This window comes from Caretta caretta, chromosome 1, assembly GCF_965140235.1.
Source record: "Caretta caretta isolate rCarCar2 chromosome 1, rCarCar1.hap1, whole genome shotgun sequence".
Lineage (NCBI taxonomy): Eukaryota > Metazoa > Chordata > Testudines > Cheloniidae > Caretta > Caretta caretta.
The window spans coordinates 138,582,958-138,609,779 of NC_134206.1; the positions used below are offsets into that span (position 1 = coordinate 138,582,958).

General features: G+C 43.2%; 1 protein-coding gene across 14 annotated transcripts in view; it reads right to left on the reverse strand.

The window, feature by feature from the left end:
- Window positions 1-26,822, reverse strand: part of CTPS2 (CTP synthase 2) — a 160,174-nt gene that overhangs the window by 65,107 nt on the left and 68,245 nt on the right. The window contains exon 17 of one of the 14 annotated variants that reach the window (XM_075131542.1): window positions 16,608-16,713. The exons of 12 other annotated variants lie outside the window; for them this stretch is intronic. In XM_075131542.1, coding sequence (XP_074987643.1) covers window positions 16,654-16,713 — 60 coding nt within the window. In that variant the 3' untranslated portion in view covers window positions 16,608-16,653. Of the gene's footprint in view, window positions 1-16,607; window positions 16,714-24,980; window positions 25,279-26,822 lie in introns of those variants that run through there. One more of the 14 variants, XM_048861813.2, reaches the window with a different exon arrangement.

The window sequence follows — 26,822 nt, forward strand, 5'->3', positions numbered from 1 at the left end:
GATACTACAAAGTGAACACACAAGTTAAAATTGTGGTGTAATTTGTGTTGACTTGACACATTAAGGCCATTATCATATCCCACAAAGATCTGAGTCCGAAGATACAGAAGACCACACAGGTAATCGCAAAGGTAAACAGCACACTCAGTCCTGTTGCCAAGCCATGCTGCACGCAATCCTATTTGTTTCACGAGCTGCTCAGCTGTCAGTCCATGCTGTGAGAACTACAAAGAGTAACCAATTCAAACTAATTGTAACAGTTAAAATATTGATTACTGCAATTTATTCTAATGAATGAGCCTACTTCCCTGCCATTCCTCTTTAATATTTAATACTTGTTGCCAAAATACAACACAGTCTGACTTTCCAAAGATAGACTCATAGACTTTAAGGTCCAAAGGGACTAGTAAGATCATCGAGTCTGACCTCCTGCACATTGCAGGCCACAGAACCTCACCCACCCACTCCTGGATGACCCAAAGGCTCAGCAAAGCTACGGTAATTCTCATCCCTATTCATCCTGGACCACGTTCCTTCCTTTCGTTAGCTTTTTGCCTTCCAAAAGACCACAGTAACAACTTTCACCAGGAACGTTTTGGTAGGGCAGCAGGACCACTTCACTGGTTTCTTAACAGAGCACTCTTTAAATACCCACCATGCAAGATATTTTTAGGGTATTGTTTATTTATTTTCTTCCTTTCCTCCCTCCTCCCAATTTTGGTATGGTTTGGTTTAGTTTCTTGCCTACTACATACTCTACCTCAATTCACCAGTATTAGTACCCACCCTCCATTTAAAAGCATACAAAGTTGAAATAAAACTGTGTAATTGCAACTGGCCAGTTCCACCACTGGATGGCAATATTACTTAGCAAATTACCAGCATAAACAGATCTAACAAGTTTCAGAGTGGTAGCCGTGTTAGTCTGTATCAGCAGAAAGAATGAGGAGGACTTGTGGCACCTTAGAGACTAACACATTTATTTGGGCTTAAGCTTTCGTGGGCTAAAGCCCAATTCATCAGATGCATGCAGTGGAAAATACAGTAGGAAGATATATATATACAGAGAACTTGAAAAAATGCGCGTTGCCATACCAACTCTTAATGAGACCAATCGATTAAGGTGGGCTGTTATCAGCAGGAGAAAAAAACCTTTTGTAGTGATAATCATGATGGCCCATTTCAAACAGTTGACAAGAAGGTGTGAGTAACACTAGGGGGAAAATTAGCATGGGGAAATAGTTTTTAGTTAGTGTAATGACTCATTCACTCCCAGTCTTTATTCAAGCCTAATTTAATGGTGTCCAGTTTGCAGATTAATTCCAGTTCTGCTGTTTCTCGTTGGAGTCTGTTTTTGAAGATTTTTTGTTGAATAATTGTGACTTTTAGGTCTGTAATTGGTAGGTTGAAGTGTTCTCCGACTGGTTTTGAATGTTATAATTCTTGACATCTGATTTGTGTCCATTTATTCTTTTACGTAGAGACTGTACAGTTTGGCCAATGTACATGGCAGAGGGGCATTGCTGGCACATGATGGCATATATCACATTGGTGGATGTGCAGGTGAACGAGCCTCTGATAGTGTGGCTGATGTGATTAGGCTCTATGATGGTGTCCCCTGAATAGATATGTGGACACAGTTGGCAACGGGCTTTGTTGCAAGGATAGGTTCCTGAGTTAGTGTTTTTGTTGTGTGGGGTGTGGACCTAACAAGGATCTTCTTAAGGGCTGGTTGTAAAGAATTATGGGAATCTATAGACGGTTTGTCTGTAGTGCAGTCACTAGAGCTTGTAATTACTTTTACTCTCTTGCAGGGACAGTCTCAAGCTTAGCTCAAGAGACACGTACGATGCTGAAAGTGGCCTGTCTGCTAAATGGTCTTTGATGGCCTGTATTTTACCCAAAGTACAGAGAGCCATTCCAATGTGTGACATCTCATGAGCCATCAGGGATGGAAACTACACGACTGGAAAGTATTTCAGTGATGTGCACTAAGATTTTCCAGCCCTTGTCAACTGAGATAGTAGACCTTACAATATCATTATTGAGATGGTCCTCATGCCTCCCCCTCCCTGAGAACATTAGAACCACAGTTAATGCTCCAGGCCATCCAGAAGCTTTTCTGAAATGACATAAAACACTGACCTCTAATTCATAGAATCATAGAATCATAGAATATAAGGGTTGGAAGGGACCCCAGAAGGTCATCTAGTCCAACCCCCTGCTCAAAGCAGGACCAATTCCCAGTTAAATCATCCCAGCCAGGGCTTTGTCAAGCCTGACCTTAAAAACCTCTAAGGAAGGAGATTCTACCACCTCCCTAGGTAACGCATTCCAGTGTTTCACTACCCTCTTAGTGAAAAAGTTTCTCCTAATATCCAATCTAAACCTCCCCCACTGTAACTTGAGACCATTACTCCTCGTTCTGTCATCTGATACCATTGAGAACAGTCTAGAGCCATCCTCTTTGGAACCCCCTTTCAGGTAGTTGAAAACAGCTATCAAATCCCCCCTCATTCTTCTCTTCTGCAGGCTAAACAATCCCAGCTCCCTCAGCCTCTCCTCATAACTCATATGTTCCAGACCCCTAATCATTTTTGTTGCCCTTCGCTGGACTCTCTCCAATTTATCCACATCCTTCTTGAAGTGTGGGGCCCAAAACTGGACACAGTACTCCAGATGAGGCCTCACCAATGTCGAATAGAGGGGAACGATCACGTCCCTCGATCTGCTCGCTATGCCCCTACTTATACATCCCAAAATGCCATTGGCCTTCTTGGCAACAAGGGCACACTGCTGACTCATATCCAGCTTCTCGTCCACTGTCACCGCTAGGTCCTTTTCCGCAGAACTGCTGCCTAGACATTCGGTCCCTAGTCTGTAGCTGTGCATTGGGTTCTTCCGTCCTAAGTGCAGGACCCTGCACTTATCCTTATTGAACCTCATCAGATTTCTTTTGGCCCAATCCTCCAATTTGTCTAGGTCCTTCTGTATCCTATCCCTCCCCTCCAGCGTATCTACCACTCCTCCCAGTTTAGTATCATCCGCAAATTTGCTGAGAGTGCAATCCACACCATCCTCCAGATCATTTATGAAGATATTGAACAAAACCGGCCCCAGGACCGACCCTTGGGGCACACCACTTGATACCGGCTGCCAACTAGACATGGAGCCATTGATCACTACCCGTTGAGCCCGACAATCTAGCCAGCTTTCTACCCACCTTGTAGTGCATTCATCCAGCCCATACTTCCTTAACTTGCTGACAAGAATACTGTGGGAGACCGTGTCAAAAGCTTTGCTAAAGTCAAGAAACAATACATCCACTGCTTTCCCTTCATCCACAGAACCAGTAATCTCATCATAGAAGGCGATTAGATTAGTCAGGCATGACCTTCCCTTGGTGAATCCATGCTGGCTGTTCCTGATCACTTTCCTCTCATGTAAGTGCTTCAGGATTGATTCTTTGAGGACCTGCTCCATGATTTTTCCAGGGACTGAAGTGAGGCTGACTGGCCTGTAGTTCCCAGGATCCTCCTTCTTCCCTTTTTTAAAGATTCTAGGAGTTCCTGAGAATACTATACCCCATGATAGAACTGAACTTGGGGGGAAAGCAGTGAGGCTATTAAAATGACCTGATCTTCAAAAGTCAGTATAAATTAATTCTTAAAAAGTCAATACTTTTGTTATTGAAAGTTAACTACAGTAAAATTTGTATTATCTGGCACATTACCAACTGGAAAGCTCTATAAACTGGCATTTCTGATCTTCATTGAAAGTCCGGTTTATACTCCAGTCGGTGTCAGGCCGGCAGTCTCCCTATCTGGCTCCGCGTGGCTCCCCAGAAGCGGTGACATGTCCCTGCTGCTCATAAGTGGAGGAATGACCACAAGGGGTTCAGTGTGCGGGAGGGGGTGTGGAACTGGGGGTTGGGGCACGGGAGGGGGTGCATGGTGGGGGCTCTGGGAGGGAGTTTGGGTGTGGGACGGGTCTCGGGGCAGAGGCCTGGGGCATGGGTGGAGAGCAGGGTGCCAGATCCGGGTGGCGCTAACTTCGGGCAGCTTCCCACAAGTGGCGACATGTTCCTGCTGCTCCTAGGCGGAGGCGCGGCGCAGTGGCTCTTCATGCTGCCCCTGCCCCGCCCTGAGTGCTGGCTTCACAGCTCCCATTGGCTGGGAACTGTGGCCAGTTTGGGCAGCACCTGCAGGGAGCTGCCACACTTCCATAGTGCACTTTGATCTATTCCTGTTTCAAAGCACACTATGGAATTGTTAGCATGGGTCAATAGGATTCACACAGACACTAGTGTGCAGCAAGCCATGAACTAGCCTGGTCAACACTACAAAGTTAGGTCTCCTGCCAACAGAAGCACCCCATTACAGCAATATAGCAAAACCACCTCCCTGAACGGCGTTGAGCTGCGGTCCTTGTACTGTGGTCAATGCAGTGTGAGTGTAGATGCTGCATGACCTATGTTGACCCTAATAGTCCTCCAGCAGCTGTCCCACAATGCCCAACACTGATCACTCTGGTCACAATTGTGACCTCCACTGCCTAGGGGTCATGCCCCACTCCACTCTCTTAAAACACTTGGTGTATTTTTGACATGTCTTTCCCTGAGCGCCCAGCTTGGGAGCACATCTCCCAGCTCTCCACTGTCATGTGCAGCTGCCCAACTGACCAGACCAGCTACATGATCCAGATGTACCTGGAGAAGACAGGAGGTACTGGATCTCCTGGGACTGTGGGGAGGAGAGTCTATGCAGGCACACCTATGGACCAGTTGTAGACATGTGGACATCTATAAAAAAAATTGCACAGGGGATTCAGGCGAAGGAGCACGACAGGGACCAGCAGCAGTGCCACATGAAAGCAAAGGAACTGCGGTATGCATATGCCACAAGATCTGGGAGGCCAACAGTTGATCTGGTGATGAGCTGCAGACCTGCTGGTTTTACGATGAGTTGCATGTCAGATTTGGCAGACATGCAAGTATGCACCAGCACCCCGCAGACTACCATGGATACCTCAGTGGAGCCCAAGACACAGACCCCTGCCATAAGTGAAGAGGAGGAGGAGAGGGACACATATTGGGGTGGGGGTGATGTAGAGGATCCAGCTATGCCACAAACCAGGACCAGTTTGAGACTCCGCTGTGGTCCGGCTAGTCCCACCAGCCAAACACGGACAAGCCCGATCCAGAGAACCCTCCTCGGGTAAGTGCTTTTTCCCTTACAGTGTTTAAAAACAATTGTGGCACCTGGCCCATCCCAAATTACCAAAGGCCACATGTATCAATATTTAACTGTCTTACTCATACAGGAAGAGGTAACAGTACAACAAACAGAGCTAGAGTTATCTGCTTTTCATTCCCCTGTAGGATTAGGAGGACGATGGAGGGCATATGGAGCACCCTGTTGATTTATATAGGGATGTCCCTTGTATCCTCCTGAGAGATCTCAATGAACCTTTCATGGAGATACTCTGCAATCCTCTCCCAAAGGTTTCTGGGGATGGCCACCTTATTTTTTCCTTGGCAGTAGGACACCCCGCAACGATCTACTTGGTACCACAGGTCAAATCCCTATCCCTATTACTCCACACAGTCAAATCCCTATCCCTATTACTCCACTCCCTATTACTCCACATACACTGACCTGGGAGAGGCACGGCTACTGTCAGAGTAGCCAAAGCAGACTGCATTTCTGCACTTGAATGGACAGATCTGTGTGCTTTCTAGTTAAAATTCTGTTCAGTTAATTCATGTTTGTATTGTATTGTCCTTTTTTATTTGTACACTGTCTTTTCCCCACTATTTTTGTCAGACAATAAAATTCTATTTTTTGTAAATAAATTCATCTTTATTAGTTCACCAAGCACACTGCAGAATGTATGGCAGGATTCAAAGCACCCAGCACTTGTAAATGCACAGCACCACAGAATTCATAGGTTCAAGAAACCACCAAGTAATATCTGTACACATACAGCAAGCACTGCATAATTCAGTTTCAGTGAAAGACCATGTAACAGTTATAAATGCACAGGAAATCATAGTAATTCAAAGGTTTATTATAATACACGGTGTAGTATGTATACATGCACATCAAGCACTGCACAATGCCTAACAGCCTGCAAACCTACAGGGCCAGGGCACAGTCAAGCACAGCACATTAATGTGGCTGACTATTACACTGTTTTTTCAAAGCCTCCTGCAACTGCATAGCTCTATAATGGGCTCTTATAACGGCCCATGTGTCTGGCTGTTCAAACTCAGCAGACAGCCGCTCCACCGTGGTGGCAACTTTCCCCCCTTTCTCTCACATATGTTATGCAGGACACAACATAGAGCTATAATTATTCAGATATTTTTCTCACTGAGATCCAGTCTAGCAATCCAGTCTGTCAATTAATCGCAGTTAACTCATGCGATTAACTCAAAAAAAATTAACTGTGATTAAAGAAATTAACTGGGATTAATCACAGTTTTAATAGAATACCAATTGAAATGTATTAAATATTTTGGATTTTTTTCTACATATTCATATACATTGTATTTTGTGTTGTAATTGAAACCAAAGTATATATTATTTTTATTTATTTTTATTTTTTTATTATTTATATTTATTATTTTTATTCCAAATATTTGCACTGTAAAAATGATAAACAAAAGAAATAGTATCTTTCAATTCACCTCATACAAGTACTGTAGTGTAATCTCTTTGTCGTGAAAGTCCAATTTACAAATGTAGATTTTTTTTTTGTTATATAACTGCATAGATAACTTCTGCTGGTAGCATCTGACTCAGATAATGAAAATGAACATGCATTGATCCGCACTGCTTTGGATTGTTATCAAGCAGAACCCATCATCAGTATGTCCCCTGGAACGGTGGTTGAAGCATGAAGGGACATATGAATCTTTAGCGCATCTGGAACATAAATATCTTGCGACGCTGGCTACAACAGTGCCATGCAAACGTCTGTTCTCACTTTCAGGTGACATTGTAAAGAAGAAGTGGGCAGTATTAGCTCCTGCAAATGTAAACAAACTTGTTTGCTTGAGCAATTGGCTGAACAAGGAGTAAGACTGAGTGGACTTGCAGGCTCTAAAATTTTACATTGTTTTATTTTTGAATGCAGTTATTTGTACATAATTCTACATTTGTAAGTTAAACTTTCATGATAAAGAGATTGCACTACAGTACTTTTATTAGCTGAATTGAAAAATACTATTTTTTTTACAGTGCAAATACTTGTAATCAAAAATAACTATAAAGTGAGCACTGTACACTTTGTATTCTGTGTTGTAATTGAAATCAATATATTTGAAAATGTAGAAAACATCCAAAAATATTTAAATAAATGGTATTTTATTATTGTTCACAGTGTGAATAAAGCTGCTCCATGAATGCCAACAACAACCTGGAAGTGTTTTTAGTCATGCCCCTCAGCAATCTGCCCTCAAAGAAACTGTCATGTCCCGCACTGTTGCAGTTCTTCCTGAGGTTCTGATAATATCAGAAAATCATGCATCCTGTATTTGCAACATTCATGACAATAGTACAGAGCTGTGCCAACTCTATGCTTCTATCACAGAGGGTGGACACCAAACAGTGTTACATGGGTTTGTGGGATCATAAAGAAAGGTGCAAAAATTATGGGATACGGATGCATTCTGGGATGGAGAAAGTTGTGAGAGGGGAATTTGATCCCTCACTCCCAGAGTTCACTGTGTGACTCATTTCTGCCCAACAATACATTGTGAAAACTTCCCAGAAGGCATTTTGCCAGACTGGGATACCTACCCATTGTGTGCAGCACTTTGCATTGACACAAACTCTACTAGTGAGTACATGAAAATCCAATGCAAGCGGCCAAGTGTGTGCTCACAAGTGACATACTAACTGTGGCAGCTGTACGCCAGCTTAACTTTAACGTGTGTTTATAAAGTTTGTAGTGTAGACGTGGCCTAAGTGTTCATAATAAATTAGAAATACAAAATTAATGATTAAAAAGGATTAAAAGGTTGCAAAATCAAGTACTTTCAAGTCAGGAAATGCCAAAATGAACATTGCCCTTGCAACATTAATTTACCCCCACCCCACATGCATATACACTATGATACAGTCTTTAGTTACATGCAGAAGTGACTGTGAAAAATTTGGCATACATGACTTGTCCAGTGTCACACAGAAACTTGGTGACAGAGGCTGGGATAAAATTCAAGCCTCCAGAGTGGCATTCATCTGGTCTAACCATTAGACCATTCTGTCTCTTCCTGCAGTCCCCTGCCTCATTCACTACCCATCTTCCAGCTTCCTACAGACAATAGCCTCCTTCATTACACAATCCTTATTCATCCCCAGATCAGATCCATTCTGTGCACTCAATGAATGTCCTGTGTAAAAAGTAATATGGGATCATGGAATTAAAGGCTGTATTATAAATAATGCATATAAACAACATAAGAATGGCCATTCTGGGTCAGACCAAAGGTCTATCCAGCCCAGTATCCTGTCTACCAACAGTGGCCAATGCCACCGGGGTGACCTCCGCTGCTGCCACGTCCCTCATCCCCTCAGATTCTGGGGGAGCCCCCCCAGCCAGCGGGGTGGGGGAACAATGGCCAATGCCATGTGCCCCAGAGGCCGTGAACCTAACAGGTAATGATCAAGTGATCTCTCTCCTGCCATCCATCTCCACCCTCTGACAAACAGAGGCTAGGGACAACATTCCTTACCCATCCTGGCTAACAGCCATTAATGGACTTAACCGCCATGAATTTATCCAGTTCTCTTTTAAACACTGTTATAGTCCTAGCCTTCCCAACCTCCTCAGGCAAGGAGTTCCACAGGTTGACTGTGCACTGAGTGAAGAACTTCCTTTTATTTGTTTTAAAGTTGCTACCCATTAATTTCATTTGGTGGCCCCTAGTTCTTATATTATGGGAACAAGTAAATAACTTTTTCTTATTCACTTTCTCCACACCACTCATGATTTTATATACCTCTATCATATCCCTCCTTAGTCTCCTCTTTTCTGCGCTGAAAAGTCCTAGCCTCTTTAATCTCTCCTCAAATGGGACCCGTTCCAAACCCCTAATCATTTTAGTTGCCCTTCTCTGAACCTTTTCTAATGCCAGTATATCTTTTTTGAGATGAGGGGACCACTGTACGCAGTATTCAAGATGTTGGAGCACCATGGATTTATATAAGGGCAATAAGATATTCTCCGTCTTATTCTCTATCCCTTTTTTAATGATTCCTAACATCCCATTTTCTTTTTTGACTGCCGCTGCACACTGCATGGACGTCTTCAGAGAACTATCCACGATGACTACAAGATCTTTCTCCTGATTAGCTGTAGCTAAATTAGCCCCCATCATATTGTATGTAAAGTTGGGGTTATTTTTTCCAATGTGCATTACTTTACATTTATCCACATTAAATTTCATTTGTCATTTTGTTGCCCAATCACTTAGTTTTGTGAGATCTTTTTGAAGTTCTTCACAGTCTGCTTTGGTCTTAACTATCTTGAGCACTTTAGTATCATCTGCAAACTTTGCCACCTCACTGTTTACCCCTTTCTCCAGATCATTTATGAATAAGTTGAATAGGATTGGTCCTAGGACTAACCCTTGGGGAACATCACGAGTTACCCCTCTCCATTCTGAAAATTTACCATTTATTCCTACCCTTTGTTCCCTGACTTTTAACCAGTTCTCAATCCATGAAAGGGTCTTCTCTCTTCTTATCCCATGACAACTTAATTTACGTAAGAGCCTTTGGTGAGGGACCTTGGCAAAGGCTTTCTGGAAATCTAAGTACACTATGTCCACTAGATCCCCCTTCTCCACATGTTTGTTGACCCCCTCAAAGAACTCTAATAGATTAGTAAGACATGATCTCCCTTTACAGAAATCACGTTGACTTTTGCGCAACAATTTATGTTCTTCTATGTGTCTGACAATTTTATTCTTTACTACTGTTTCAACTAATTTGCCCGGTACTGATGTTAGACTTACTGGTCTGTAATTGCCAGGATCACCTCTAGAGCCCTTCTTAAATATTGGCATTACATTAGCTATCTTCCAGTCACTGGATACAGTAGCTGATTTAAAGGACAGGTTACAAACCGTAGTTAATAGTTCTGCTATTTCGCATTTGAGTTCTTTCAGAACTCTTGGGTGAATGCCATCTGGTCTTGGTGACTTGTTACTGTTAAGTTTCTCAATTAATTCCAAAACCTCCTCTAGTGACACTTCAATCTGTGACAATTCCTCAGATTTGTCACCTACAAAGGACGGCTCAGGTTTGGGAATCTCCCTAACATCTCAGCCATGAAGACTGAAGCAAAGAATTCATTTAGTTTCTCCGCAATGACTTTAAGTGCTCCTTTTGTATCTCGATCATCAAGGGCCCCACTGGTTGTTTAGCAGGCTTCCTGCTTCTGATGTACTTAAAAAACATTTTGTTATTACTGTGATACAGCATGGCCAGAGGGCAGCAAAAGACTGTTTTTTGGAGCCTTACTCCTTGTAGAGGGAACAAAGTTTGCTATAAATTAATTAGAGCATCTGAAGCCAATTAGAGCACCTCAAGCCAGTCACATTATAAAAACCCCCTGCTTCAATCAGATAAGTGGAGGAGTTGAAACAGAGTGGATTGGTGTTGTAGAAGAGGAGAGTTTGGAGGGAAGCAGAGGAGAGTTTGGAGAAGTGCTGTGGTGGGCTAAGAAGACCAAGACCGTAGGTAAAGAGACACCTGGTTTGTGCAGAGGGAGGGCAGGAAGCCCTACAAGCTGAAGGGCAGGAGAGGGAAGTAGCCCGGGGAAGGAACTGCTAGTTCTAGTGGTTTACTGCTATCCCTATGGCCCCTGGGCTGGGACACGGAGTAGAGGGTGGGCCTGGGTCCCTCCCTTGCCACTCCCCTCCTCTAGGACACTAGTGGGGCAGTTAATACCCCAGTTCAGGGGCAAGAAATGGTGCCCTGAACCTCCCCCCACCCCCAAGAGGAGAAAGCATGAGATCTGTCATTGTAGTGCTGGAAATTTGCCACATTACCTTTTGAGTTTTTGGCTAGCTGTTCTTCAAACTCCTTTTTGGCTTTTCTTATTACATTTTTACATTTAATTTGGCAGTGTTTATGCTCCTTTCTACTTACCTCACTAGGATTTGACCTCCACTTTTTAAAAGATGTCTTTTTATCTCACTGCTTCTTTTACATGGTGGTTAAACCATGGTGGCTCTTTTTTAGTTCTTTTACTGTGTTTTTTAATTTGGGGTATACATTTAAGTTGAGCCTCTATTATGGTGTCTTTGAAAAGTGTCCATGCAGCTTGCAGGGATTTCACTCTTGTTAGTGTACCTTTTAATTTCTGTTTAACTAACCTCCTCATTTTTGCATAGTTCCCCTTTCTGAAATTAAATGCCACAGTGTTGCGCTGTTGAGATGTTCTTCCCACCACAGGAATGTTAAATTATTATGTTATTATATTATGGTCACTATTTCCAAGCAGTCCTGTTATAGTTACCTCTTGGACCAGATCCTGAGTTCCACTCAGGACTAAATCGAGAGTTGCCTCTCCCCTTGTGGGTTCCTGTACCAGCTGCTCCAAGAAGCAGTCATTTAAAGTATTGAGAAATTTTGCCTCTGCATTTTGTCCTGAGGTGACATGTACCCAGTCAATATGGGGATAATTGAAATCCCCTGCTATTATTGAGTTCTTTATTTTGATAGCCTCTTTAATCTCCCTTAGCATTTCATCATCACTATCACTGTCCTGGTCAGGTGGTCGATAATAGATCCCTACTGTTATATTCTTATTAGAGCATGGAATTACTATCCATAGAGATGCAATGGAACATGTGGATTCATTTAAGATTTTTATTTCATTTGATTCTACATTTTCTTTCATATAATGTCACTCCCTCTCCCCTGCACGACCTGTTCTGTCCTTCTGATATATTTTGTACCCCGGAATGATTGTGTCCTGTTGATTGTCCTCACTCCACCAGGGTTCTGTGATGCCTATTATATCAATATCCTCCTTTAACATGAGGCAATCTAGTTCACCCATCTTATTATTTAGACTTCTAGCATTTGTGTACAAGCACTTTAAAAACTTGTCACTGTTTATTTGTCTGCCCTTTTCTGATGTGTCAGATTCTTTATGTGAATGTTTCTTGTCTGATCTGGCCCATACTTCATCCTCTTCCATCCTCTCCTCCTGACTAAAACCTAGAGAATCTCTATCAATAGACTGGCCTCTAAGAGATGTCTCTGTCCGATCCACATGCGCCTCTGCAGTAATCAGCTTTCCCCCATCTTAGTTTAAAAACTGCTCTGCAACATTTTTAAAGTTAAGTGCCAGCAGTCTGGATCCACTTTGGTTTAGGTGGAACCCATCCTTCTTGTATAGGCTCCCCCTATCCCCAAAGTTTCCCCAGTTCCTAATAAATCTAAACCCCTCCTCTCTACACCATTGTCTCATCCACGCATTGAGACTCTGAAGCTCTGCCTGCCTACCTGGCCCTGCGTGTGGAACTGGAAGCATTTCTGAGAATGCCACCATAGAGGTCCTGGATTTCAGGCTCTTTCCTAGCAGCCTAAATTTGGCCTCCAGGACATCTCTCCTATCCTTCCCTATGTCATTGGTACCTACATGTACCACGACCACCGGCTCCTCCCCAGCACTACACATAAGCCTATCTAGATGCCTCAAGAAATCCGCAACCTTCGCTCCAGGCAGGCAAGTCACCATACGGTTCTCCCGGTCATCACAAACCCAGCTATCTGTGTTTCTAATGATTGAATCTCCCATTATTAACATCTGCCTTTTCCTAATGACTGGAGTTCCCTCCCTCGGAGAAGTAACTTCAGTGTGAGAGGATACCCCAACACCATCTGAAAGGAGGGTCCCAACTATGGAAAGATTTCCCTCTGCTCCTGTTGACTGCTCTCCTTCTCTAGGCCTTTCATCCTCCTTAACAGCGCAGGCACTGTCTGACCGGAGGTGGGACAAGACTACAGTGTCCCGGAAAGCCTCAACAACATACCTCTCTACTTCCCTTAGCTCCTCCAGTTCTGCCCCCACTCTGCTGCTGGGCTTCTCCCTGAATTCTCTCCTACAGCTACTTAGGTTAATGATAGGGTTTTTGTTTAAATCAAGAAGTTTTGATTATAGTTTAGTTTAAAGGTTTTAAAGAATGGCAAGTGTACCTCGCCCCCTTCTCACTCCCCTTCCAAACTTCCTCTCGAAACTCCCTCTTAGCAGTCCCTGGTTGCTTGCTCACTGCTTTATAAATCCCTGGCCCCCTGACTAAGGCTCAGCCAATGAACAGACGCTTCTAGATTTCAAACCTTGTTTAGGAGCTCACAGCTTCCAACTGCCGGCCACAGCACACAGTCCTTCAGACAGACAAAGACAAGCTCAGCACACCGCAAGTGACCCCTAAACACAAACACACACTACAGACAGCCACTTACTCCAAGGGTCCCATATTTGCTCCTCCTTCACCTAGAGAACTCCATCTCGAAACTCCCTGTTAGCGGTTCCTGGTCACTACACAAGAGGAGTTAATTTAGGTAGCATGGGCAACATTTTATTCTGGCATTTCCTAACGTGAGAGTGTTTGACATTGGGATCTTTTTATCCTTTTTAATCTTTAACTTCATATTTCCTAATTTTTTTATGGTTTAGTTTATCGATGAGAGCAACTTTACCTAACATTTAACAAAGCTTTTTGTTTATAAATTTCCTTAGTTTTATAATGTGTGCTATTTTAAATAATAAAGCATTTACAGATTTGTTTAAGATGTTAAGTTTTCACATCATAGGGGGAAAAAAAGAGATAATTTTTTTTAAAAACAGAAAACAGGAGGAACTCATGTCTATAAGTTCTCTCTTTTTGTGAAAGGTAAATATTCAGAAAGCTATAGCCCCGCAATTTCCAAGCAGCATCTAAACAATATTTGTGAAAAAGAAATTGCAGTTTTGAATCTTATTTTCATGCAGCCCTTGCTGAGGAAAGTAACAATTACCCTTTGAATAGAAACAATATAACTTACCCTAGTACAAACCCAAAGAAGCAGAGCAGGAGCTGATCCAAACCCAATCTGCTTTCATTACAGCTCTTCCTGAAATCTTATCATGTAATAATGTTATGTTTAGCTGACAGAAATCAGTTATCGAAGACAGCTGTTGCCATGACAACCAGGGCACAAGTGATTCTCCCAAAGTATGCAAATGAACTGGAAGGAGTGAGGGATAAATGGCTGATATTTTCGGATGTCACAATATCTCAGATGTCACAATACAAGGTCCCCCACAAAAGGCTCTTAAGCAAAGTAAGCTGTCATGGGATAAGAGGGAAGTCCTCTCATGGATTGGTAACTGGTTAAAAGATAAGACATAAAGGACAGAAATAAATGGTCAGTTTTCAGAATGGAGTGATGTAAATGGTGTCGCCCAGGGGTCTGTACAGAGACCAGTCCTATTCAACATATTCATAAATGATCAGGAAAAAGGGGTAAACAGTGACGTGGCACAATTTGCAGATGACACAAAACTACTCGAGATAGTTAAGTCCCAAGGAGACTGAGAAGAGCTACAAAAGGATCTCACAAACCTGGGTAACTGGGCAACAAAATGGCAGATGAAATTCAATGCTGACAAATGCAAAGTAATGCACATTGGAAAACACATCCCAACTATACATATAAAATGATAGGGTCTAAATTAGCTGTTACCACTCAAAAAAGAGATTTTGGAGTCACTGTGAATGGGTCTCTGAAAATATCCACTCAATGTGCAGCGGCAGTCAAAAAAGCAAACAGAATGTTGGGAATCATTAAGAAAGGGGTAGATAATAAGACAGAAAATATCATATTGTTTCTATACAAATCTATGGTACACGCACATCTTGAATACTGCGTGCAGATGTGGTTGCCCCATCTCAAAAAAGATATATTGGAAAAGGTTCAGAAAAGGGCAACAAAAATGATTAGGGGTATGGAAGGGCTGCCATATGAGAAGGGCTGCCATTTAATATGGACTTTTCAGCTTGGAAAAGAGACGATTAAGGGGGGATATGATGGAGATCTATAAAATCATGACTGGTGTGGAGAAAGTAAATAAGGAAGTGTTATTTACTCCTTCTCATAACACACAAACTAGGGATCACCAAATGAAATTAATAGGCAGCCATTTAAAACAAGCAAAGGGAAGTATTTTTTTCACACAACACACAGTCAACCTGTGGAACTCCTTGCCAGAGGATGTTGTGAAGGCCAAGACTATAACAGGGTTCAAAAAAGAACTGGATAGGTCCATCAATGGCTATTAGCCAAGATTGGCAAGGATGTTATCCCTAGCCTCTGTTTGCCAGAAGCTGGGAATGGGCGACGGGGAATGAATCACTTGATGATTACCTGTTCTGTTCATTCCCTCTGGGGCACCTGGCTTTGGCCATTGTTGGAAGACAGGATACTGGGCTAGATGGACCTTTGGTATGACCCAGTATGGACATTCTTATCTTCTTAATATTACCGCTCGGGCAGTAGAAGGCGACAAATTTGCACTATGTCGACAAAATCAGGTTTTTCCAGTTTTCCTAAATTTCCTAAAGTCAACAACATACAAACACAAAATACATACTGGAGATCGTTGCACACACATTAATTAGCAGCTTAAATCTGGTTCAAATTCCCTATGGCATGTTGACAAAAAAAATTCCTAGTGAAAGATTAGATACTGAGGTACAGAAAATTCTGACCCAATCTTAACTATGGTCTCACTATTGTGAGACTATAATATAAAATATATCAAGTCCGATCATATATGATAGCCTATTGGGGAAAAGTGTAGATGCAAAAGGCAGAGAAGTGAGAGTGTGAACATGCAAGGACAATGTTAACAAATAGGATAGAGCAGAAAAGAAATATCTTCAGATCATATCTCACTGTTCATTAACCAGGAAGAAATCTGCAGGAAATGAAGGAAAAAATCTATCCAAAACCCCTATATTCCTTCAAAGCTAGTAATAGCTTCACAATCAAACCACCTTCAAATCATCTGACAAGTACTAATTAATGACAGGATTCAGAGTAGCAGCCGTGTTAGTCTGTATCCACAAAAAGGAGTACTTGTGGCACCTTAGAAACTAACAAATTTATTTGAGCATAAGCTTTCATGAGCTACAGCTCACTTCATCGGCTGCATGCCAATTAATTAATGTTACTCACCTCAAATGCCCACACCCAGTATAATTTACACTCTCTCTCTCTGTGAAATGAGTGGGCGATTGGATGCAGAAGATAAGCTAAATGGATTGTGTGATGATGCACTCATCAGCATATGGAGAAATGTATGCTAGGCAACCAACAACAAAGACTGAGGCTATCTCCACAATACAAATAAACACAGGTTATGTGTCAGCATTTAACAATGTCATCAATAACCTGTAGCTAACACAACAGTTGGTCCTTGAGTTCAGTAAAGCAGAGCTGTTATGGGTTGGCAAAGGCAAAATAACATATTCTTAATGTTGTCCATGCAAAATCCTTTTGGCCATTACTTGTCTGTAATTCTCTTCACACCCACAATGTAAGCCTGAGTGTTACACTGCCATGAGAACGGACAACACAATAAGATTCAGTTTGTGGGAGGTTGCTCTGCTTGATCCACCATGAGGCATCCAGAAGTGGTGGTGAGCTATGGGGAAAGAACAGAGAACACAAGAGTGATGGTGAAGGAGAGACATGCAGGGAAAGCCCAAGGATCTCTAGTGTTGATCCTCTGCTGCTCTGAGCTTTTCCTGCTACTGACATTTGTTGGGAAACGCTTGGGGATTCTGCTCCATACAGATGAAATTATGTGTCCTACATATAACTTGGTAACGGCCAGTATGGACATTCTTATATAAGCAGTTTAGTCATATTATCAGTTTAAGGTTTCACATTAAGGGACTGTTTACATCATTGACAATACTCACATTGCTTAAATGGGAGCCTGACGGAGCGCTAAGTATTATTTAATTATTCTGTAGTAATGTGGCTACAAGAGGTTATACTATTCTGTATATATTCATTACAGTGGAAGTGTTGCAGTATATGTTGACGTATCAATGTGTCACACAATGGTTATATTTGTGATAAGTGTCACAAACCTAAGAAGATTGGGAATCAATGCACTAGGTCATATTTGTATCAACATCAATGTAACAAGCCCAAGTTGATTTAGGCCACACACAGACAAAAGTATGACAAGGTCCAAACAATATTTTTTTCCAAGCTTAAATCCTTTATAAGAGTACACACTTATCAGGACTACCATATACATATGTTTGCTGTGCACGCGCACACACTCTGCCATGCACATGGTGTTGTGTGTGTGAAGGTGCTTACAAGCGTGGTCATCATGTAAATCGGAGCAACAATGATTTGACATAACCAGCAGATTGGCATACTTTGTAGAACAAAGAAATCCATATGAAATAAATGCTGTAAATGTATCCAGATCATAGTAACTTTGAGCCACCATTAGTGGAGGAGCTGAAAATGGTGATGGGATGTGAGGAAAGTGAAGAGTTTGAGTTAGTTCATGCAACCAATATCAGTTTTCCGAAGTATACAACAGGATATAACATTCCCACCATATAAACCTAATATTCCTAGTGTGCTTTCAACAGTCTCCAGCAGACAGCAGTTCACAAATATGCATCGTTAGCGTTATTTCTCCCATAATGACAGATACCGAAACACCAGGTTAAGAGCTCGCAAAAAGAAAAGGAGGACTTGTGGCACCTTAGAGACTAACCAATTTATTTGAGCATAAGCTTTCGTGAGCTATTTGAGCTTATGCTCAAATAAATTGGTTAGTCTCTAAGGTGCCACAAGTACTCCTTTTCTTTTTGCGAATACAGACTAACACGGCTGTTACTCTGAAACAGGTTAAGAGTTGTTGCTGCTGCCCAAATGTAAGAACAACAGTCATAAGTAATAGTTTTAATCTAACAATCATAGGCCAGTAATTCACTGTGGGTAGACAGTAGGTGCAGATCCACTGGTAGGTGCATTCCTGGACAGCATGGGATATGGTATCACACACAAGTCAGGGAAGGGAAATAGACAGACAATAACCACTTGCACCTACATGAACATTTTCATACAAGGATCTCAAAGTACTTTACAAAGGGCATGATTAACAGATAACTATGCCTATAATGCATAGTGCAGTACAAAGGAACCATAGGCTCTCATGGAAGGAAAATACTTGTAATATTAAAAAAAAAACTTATGAAAACTAGCATTCTAAATAAACGCTTACTGGTTGTCATTTAAAACTCCATTGTATAAAGGGGGTCAAATCTCAGATGATTTAGATCACTCTAAATTGTCCCTCAATCCAGCGGGATTACATAGATGATCTGGACTTCCTAATGATCATCCTTTCTCTCCTATGTGCTATTAGGAACCTGTGCAGCTCATAATTCCAATTTTCTTTTACTTGAGGCTTACAAGGCTGTAATAAAAAAATGATGAACAGACTCAATGAATAGACAGAGCCTCTCCTCTGCGGATATCAAAGCCCTTGGAACATAACGACTGTTGTAATTATCTCCTGCCTAGAGATGAGAAAATTAAGTCACAGACAGGTTAAGTGATTTGCCGAGGTTATATGACAGTCAGCGATACAGTTGGGAATAGATTCTAGGATGCTTAATCCCCAGTCCTGTGCCCTGTATTTACTAGGCCATGTTGCATCTACAATAGCCCTTTAAATATCCTCATTTAGCTGGCTTGAAAACAGACTCCTAACCGAGTTGGATCAGCCCCTAGAATTGATGTCAAATTCCCAAATGTAGGGAAAAAATGGAACTGGAATTCCTGATTTCCAGTGTGAATTCATTAAGTTTTCCCCATACATTCCTCAGCACGCAGCTAACACTCCGAACTCCATCACTCCTCCTTACTTGTTTTTTATGTTCTAGTTTTCATATGCTACAACCATAATGTTATAGCAAATGCCTCCAATATTTCTTTTGTATCATTCATCGGCATTTTCATTTTTGACTTGATATCTGGAAATACGGTTGGTGTGACTAACTGTAATCCACCACAGGAGTTTTGATGGGTCTCTGTGTAACCAGGTAGGGGACAGTGGTCAGTCACCATCTCAAATTCTCAGCCATACAGGCATGGTTAGAACTTTAATAGAACCACACATTAGCAAGCCATGACTTCTCTACCAGGACTTAGGCTATCTTTTGAGGAAGTAATTTCCTGTAAATGTATCCCACAGGACATTCTTCCCCTTTGTCATACACTTGCCGGAATACCTGCTGCAAACCAAAATTCAGTGTCTTATGCACCACACACTTCTGAGTGCAATTTGGTTTACTGAATACTGATAACCTGCAGAGCTCGCTCTTAGAAGTTGTGAAAGTTGTTCACTCTTGTTTCTCTACATCAGCTTCACAAGGTGGGTGAAGTGATATCTTTTATTAGACCAGTTTCTGTTAGTGAGAGAGAGATGCTTTCGAGCTTACACAGAGCTTCTTTAGGTCTGGCCTTGTCAGTTTGTCATAGTTTCCTCTTAGATCAGGCAGACACAGCCATAATTGTTTATGACAAAACCTACAGTCCCCGAGAAAGCCCTTCGTAATGGGTGTGGGCCAATCTTGGAGCATCCACTTTGGCTGGCTTCAGTTTAAACCACACCCCATTCTGTGTCCTAAATTCAACACCTAGGCCATGACAAGTGTGATAGTGTTCTGCCCTAGCAAGCAGGCCTGCTTGCAAAAGCCTGGCAAACGCTGTCTATATGTTGCAAGCGGCCCATATGCATCTATGCTTTATCAGCATTATATTTACCACCCTTTGGAATGTAGGTGTGTTCCTCAGATTCAAAAGAAACATCAAGAATTCAGCAAAAGCAGATGATGTTACAAAAGCAGATTTAGTAGTACTATATGTTGCCAAATACACCTACCAGTACCTATTTATTAGATCAGTAGCTGACACATGCTTGGCTTGGCCCAACCTGTTCAATAAACTGTTACAAGCACTGAATAAGAGTTAATCAACACTTGGTTTATAATTGTCCACACAAATTGTGCGATCCTAATGTAGTAATTTACCCTACCAAGGAAGATCAAAAGCTTGCTGAAGGTTTAAAGTGCAGTTCCACTCTCAGAAGTGACATTGTAAAAAGCACAGTTCAGCTACAAGATTATGCCATGCCATAGTAAATGTGCTCAGTTTACAAGAAACTGTTTCTTAAACAACCAATTCTGCAAGCTCATCTTGGGCTCAGAGTCAAGCTGGGTTCTTTTCTTCTAACTCAACATCATCCATAATAAAGGTACTACCAGCTAAATTAAATCTTGAGTGACACCTGTTCAACCCTACACAACTCCAGGGCCTTCAATAGGTTTGCAAGATAATTAGAATGTATTAAATAATTCTGTTGATGATGCACAAGGAATAGGGCTGCCAACTTTCTATTGGTACAAAACCAAACACACTAGCCCTGCCCCTTCTCTGAGGCCCTGTCCCTTCCACGAGGCCCTGCCCCTAACTCACTACATTTCCCCCTTCCTCAGTGGCTCACTCTCCTGATCCTCACTCACTTTCACTGGGCTGGGACAGGGGGTTGGGTGCGGGAGAAGGTGAGGGTTCTAAATGCGGGTGCAGGCTCCAGGGTGGAGCCAGAAATGAGTGGTTCAGGGTGCGGGACGGGGCTCCAGGCTGGGTCAGGGAGTTGGGGTGTGGGAGGGGATGATGGTTCCGTCTGGGGGTGCAGGCTCTGGGGTGGGGCTTGGGTGCAGGAGGGGGCTCCAGGTTGGGGGTGGGGCCAAGGGATTCAGAATGTGGGAAGGGGCTGTGGGTTGAAGGAGGGGGTTTGGATGTGGGAGGGGTGAGGGCTCTGGGCTGGGGGTGTGGGCTCTGGGGTGCAGGACGGGGCTGTGGGTTTGGGGGGTCTCAGGGCTGGGGGTTGGGGTGTAGGAGGGGGCTCTGGGTTTGGGGAGGGCTCGGGGCTGGGGCAGAGGGTTGGGGCTCGGAGTTGGGGTGTGGGGTGCGCGGCTCCTGGTCAGCGGCACAGTGGTGGGACTAAGGCAGGCTGTCTGTCTGTCCTGTGTCACTGCGCTGCACCCCAGAAGCGGACAGCAGGTCTGGCTCCTAGGCGGGAGGGGGGGCAGGAAGCTCCTCGGTGCACGCTGCTCTTGCCTGCAGGCACCACCCCGCCCAGCTCCCATTGGCCGGGGGCAGCACACAGAGCCCCGTGGCACCCCTGCCTAGGAGCTATTCTCTGTCACTGCATTTATTTATCCTTACTATCATCACAAACAGAGATGGAGAAGGGTTAACCCTGGCCATTCCTTGAAAGCTTAGGTAGGTCCTGTAACCCAAGAACCTCTTCATGCCAACTGGAAAGGGGGTTATAGGAATCTCTTGGTTCTGGTATGTACATTCTGGTTCCCCAAAGAGTGTCATGTGAGGTCTTAAATGAAAGCCGGTGTCACACTGGTCATTAATATCAGATGCTATGCAAGGTAATATATATGTATAATGAAAATATGTTCTTAAAATCTGTATCAAGATATTAGTCATCAGCAGAGGTGAAAAATGGGTCTTCTGTCAGACAAGAGATGTTTATCCATCTATCCGTTTACATGTAAATTGAGTATGGTTTCACCTATCACCAGTCTGAACTGAATACAAATGAAAAGATTGTCAAGACTTCAGAGAAAAAAGTCTAACTGGAAGACAAAAACACAAGACTCCTTCACATGAAGGGCAGGTGGTGGTGAGGTGCCTCACAACCTGGAGTACCCATGGGAAGCATCACAAGCTCCCACTTATCCCCAAAGACCCAGAATCTGGGGACCATGTTACAGTCTGTTTCTCTGCAGACCCTTTGTCTCTCTGCCTCCCTACAACAGGCTGCTGTTTTTAACCATTTTCAAGTCCTTTGTTTAAGATCTTCTGTCTGGTCTCCCCTGAAATTTCAAGCTGGGACCTTGTTGATTTGACCTAATTTGATTTTGATTCGATCACTATATTGCTTAATTCTTAATTCAGTCATGTTATAAGTAGATTCATTTTAGCGATCTGCTTGCTTGATTTTATTTGTTTCCTTATTAACTTTAATACAGTTAATAAAAGCACACTGAGTCATATTTCTTTCAATAAAGTAACATGCCAGGGCTTGAGCACCCAAGGAAAAAAAATTGTGGGTGCTCTGCACCCACTGGCAGCCCTACAGGTCAGTACCTCCCCCTCCCACTCTATGCCTCCTGCCCACCGGCAGCTGCACCAATTGGCTCCTCCCTCCAGCGCCTTCCACAGATCAGCTGTTCCGCGGCGTGCTGGGGGAGAGGGGGAGGAGCAGGAGCAGCGGGTGGAAAGAGGCAGGGCCGGGGCGGGAATGGGTGGGGGTGAGAGGAAAGGGTGGAGTGGGGGCAGGGCCTGGGGTGGAGCAGGGGTCAAGCGCCACCCCAGAATCTGAGTAAATCAGCACTTATAGTACCAGCTGGTCCATTTAGGAGCCTAATTAGCTTGGCTCAGAACACAGCAACAACCACCTCTTGCAACTTCTATTTGTTTTGCTTCCAGCAGACTGTAATGGTTAAAATGACTAATATCAAATTATTTACTGAACATGTTAAAACACTCCTCTGGAGACAGATCAATGGATATCTATAGGTCAGTGGTCCCCAAACTTTTTGTCACCCCCCCCTTAACTGTAATGCAATCTGTCCACAACGCCCCGGGAGCCGGGGCCGGAGGCTGGACCTGAGGGTGGGAGCAGAAGTCACAGCCGGGAGTGGGGCTGAAAGCCAGGACTGGGAACCGTGGCCGGGAGCTGGGCCTTGGTTGGGGCCAGGGAGCCGAAGCCAGGGCCTTGACTGGGGCCAGAGCGGAGCTGGGGGCATAGCGGAGCTGGGTGATGCTCCCTCCCCACCTACCATGGGGACTGGCCCAGGCCCCCCTGAACATTCCTCTGTGCCCTCTGGGGGGCACACCCTATTGTTTGGGGACCACTGCTATAGATATAGATCATATTTAAAAATTAATATATAGCTGCTAACAGACATGGTTTTGGGTGTGAAAGGTAAGGCCATGACTTCTGTGCTTATAATTTCTTTTATTCTTTGTTTCACATGGGTAATGGAAATACCCAAAAGTGTTACATGAGAACCTTAACAATCTGCATTAATGTGGGGCAGCCCAGGCATGGACTAACGGGGACTAAGGATTAGCAAGTGCACCAGTGTGACTACTGAGAATGATGCCATGCTTCCTATTAGCCAAAAGGGAGCCCCAGGTAACCCCTGCCTCGCTCTTGGAACTATCTAATCTCCAAGGCAGGATAATTTATTTCTCCTTCTTCTTTTCTTTCTCTGTGACAGGGCTCTTCCTGCTGCTGAGTCTGACAACGTCAGGGAGGCCAGGCTAGGCTCTGGCTGGTGTCATAGCAGATGCAGTGAAGCTGCCAGGGATATGGAAAAGAAGCCGAGCAGGTGGCTTTAGCAGCTGCTGATGGAGTCCTGCAGACCCTTAAAAAGAATATCATTTTTCCTTAATAGCAGCTCTCAAGGCTGCTGTTGCCTCTGTGCTTTCTACAGCTCAGAGCCCAGCTGCTGCTGAGGAGAGAGGAGGTGGTGCTTTATAATCTCCTCCGCACAAGCCCATTAACGTACGCTGTGACATCGTCTCCTGGATTCCTCCTTACCCCTGCAGCAATTACAGCACAGCTGGGAGCACTGGGGCCCAGATTTTGAATGGTACTTAATCGTTGCTCTGCTCAGTGTTGCAAGGCCTAAGTAACTCAGATGGCCACGTCCCATGTTCAAAAGTGATTTTAGGCACTTAGGTGCCTAATTTTCATTGAAAGTCAATGGGCTTGAGAGTCTACCTCAGTCTCTCCCCACCAATCCCACTCTCACAAGCATCAGCCTCTGGGAGGAGGAAATATGGCAGGCTCTGTGTTAAGGTTTACCCAGCAACAGAGGCATAGCCACGGTGTAATATGGCAACAACACCCTAACATCCCCTATGAAGCTTAACATTACCCACACTGGCATCATCCCAGCTGAGCAGCAAAACCTCACTGTTCTGCACCTTCTATTGTAGATTTGTGAGTCTGTGTCTTACTGAAATGCAGATTAATGAGGGTCTCCAGTTCTTTAGACAGGTAATTCTTTGTAAGGGTTCTATAAAATAGGTTTGAGAACAAAGTGATTACATTTTTAGCCAGTTATAAATAGCAGCTGTAGGGTAGCAGCTTTATTGTATTGCTGCAGGATCATGGTTTCAGGAAGCGCTATGAGATAACCACTTTTCGGTACATTCTCCTCCCCAAGCCTGTGCCTCACGTAGTACGGGTGCATACTCAGTTTAGAGAGCTTTATTGTCGTAACAATCTGACTGTTAAGTGTGTATACTTCATGGGCAACTGACTCAGATGCGCACACTAGGCAGCATATCACAGCATAAAGTCTGCCCCAATAATGCTTCTACTGAATTGTTCATTACTGTAGCAACCACACCTGATTCTGTGAGGGAGACACCTTGTACATACCATTATGTAAGCATCACAGCATAACGAAGGAGTGCCTAGAAGAAACTGAGTCTGTAGATTAGGACAGCCAACCTGTATTCTGCAAGATGAGACAAAGTACCTTTGCACATCAGTAGAGATTTTACAGACACTAGTAGTTGTAACAACCAAAGCACATCCCTACTTTATTTATGGACTAAATGCAACAAGTTGCTCTCATCTCCCCACACTGCCACCATATCAGATCCACATCCAGGAGTGATACTACCTTCTCTTTAGTGGCTTTAAGTACAATTCTCTGAGTGAGGTCCCCACCCGTAGCAAAGGTTATCTGATGATTTTCGAGCAATCTGCTCCTCTCTGGATGCTCCCTATTGCCCCATTTATACTTTGTATCCTCCTGATCTCATAAATTCAAGGGCAGTGACACAGGTAGTTATTTTGTCCCACATCTTCCATTTCTGGTTGAGAGTTAATTTTCCACATCCAGCAACACATGCCTTGAAAAAGGCCGTGTACCACCAGGCTGACTATCAATGCACTCTCACCTTTAATTCTTTTTCCGTTTTGCAGAGCACCACATCCTAAGGGCTGCTGGATTTGGAGACACCAAGCACCATCTGCGCATCCCTTTGATCTGCACACCACACGGCAGTTTGTGTGACACACACACACACGCACGCACACACACACATATTTCAGGTTGTTTGCCTGCAACAAAACAGATTTGCCTATCAGACACATCTCTCCCTGTGACCAGAGGACCAAAATGGTATTTTCATTCGTCAGGAAGACTTAGTGCTGACCCACAGCATGGTGACAGTGTACAGTTGTTGCTGGCGGCACACTCATGCACAATAGTGAGGGAACGACTAATACTGATTGCAACCCACAGGATATAGGTATTGCTGTACTTCATGAGCTGTGACAGATTCCCGTGCAGTTAGAGGAAAGGCACTCCAGCCCAGCTTTCATTCTACCTTTTGCCACCTGTGTCCCCACAACAGGCACTTATCTCATTTGCTGGTTACTATATCCTGGCTACTATATCCTACAACCTGATTCAAAGCTGTACTGCACTCTTGTTGACCTGTAGCTATAACACGTCCCTTTATTTTACCCCAGATGCTGCATTAGGCATGATCTGCACACAGCATAGCAAATATTTCACAGGCTGTAGATTTTTCCAGTTCAGACTAAGATTTTACACTTCCCTCCATTATGCTTATTCACTAAAACAACAGATCATTCCAGATATTTGCGGTATGTGTGTCCTGTATGTCACAGAAACACAGGGTCCTAGTTTATGCCATCTAGTCTGAGAAACCTGGTCTGCTCTATAATTTTTCCCTCTGCATCAGATCATGCAGAGTTAAAGAGAGATTTTACCAACTGACTAGATCCCTGATGCTCTGGAAGCTACTGATTATACACAAGTTGCATACAAATAAAAATAAGTGAATTCTGCAAAAAAAATAAAAAGTATTCACAAACATTTATTCAAATTTATAATCCAGTTCATTTTGATTGTTCTCCCCACTTTTTGTGTTTGTAAATATTTTACCAAACAAGTTTACAGGGGTGAACAGTCACATAAAATTCCCTTAAAATTAGCAGCTTGACTTTGTAAACATGATCATGGAAAGTGACACGGTGCTTGTAGCACTTACAGGGACATCTGTGAGAGCTTGGAATGAATCTCCATACTATCAAGCACATTATTTGCCCAGCTCTAGTGTGTTTAATGCCCATTTTATGCTACCAAAAAAATGTCATTGCCAGAGGAATACTTAGACTCCGTGACTCTTGATAAAATGGTTTCTCTGCCACAGGGTAGACATGACTGACCCATGGTGAACTGCATCATAAATTACAGTCAAAAGACACATCCATTACCCCTCATACTCTAAGCCTGGGTTACAAGCACCACACCTGGATCTCCAGGAAGTGAGCAGTTTAAAGTACGACCGTGAGAGCTAGACCATAACAACAAATAAAGACAAAAGTCATCAGCACAAATAAGGAGTATACTGGACCTTCAGCACCTTAGAGTTAATTTTTACCTAATCAGCTTTTAGCTGAAATGCTTTTAGAGTTTTGTGCGTGTAACATTTTTTGAGAGAATTATAAATGAAAACTGTGTACTTTGGAGAATTATAAATGAAAACTCAAAATAAATAACTATTAAAAATTAGGTCTGTATTTTAAATATAGGCAGGTTCTTGGACTGTACTGTAACGGTTAGCCATCCACTC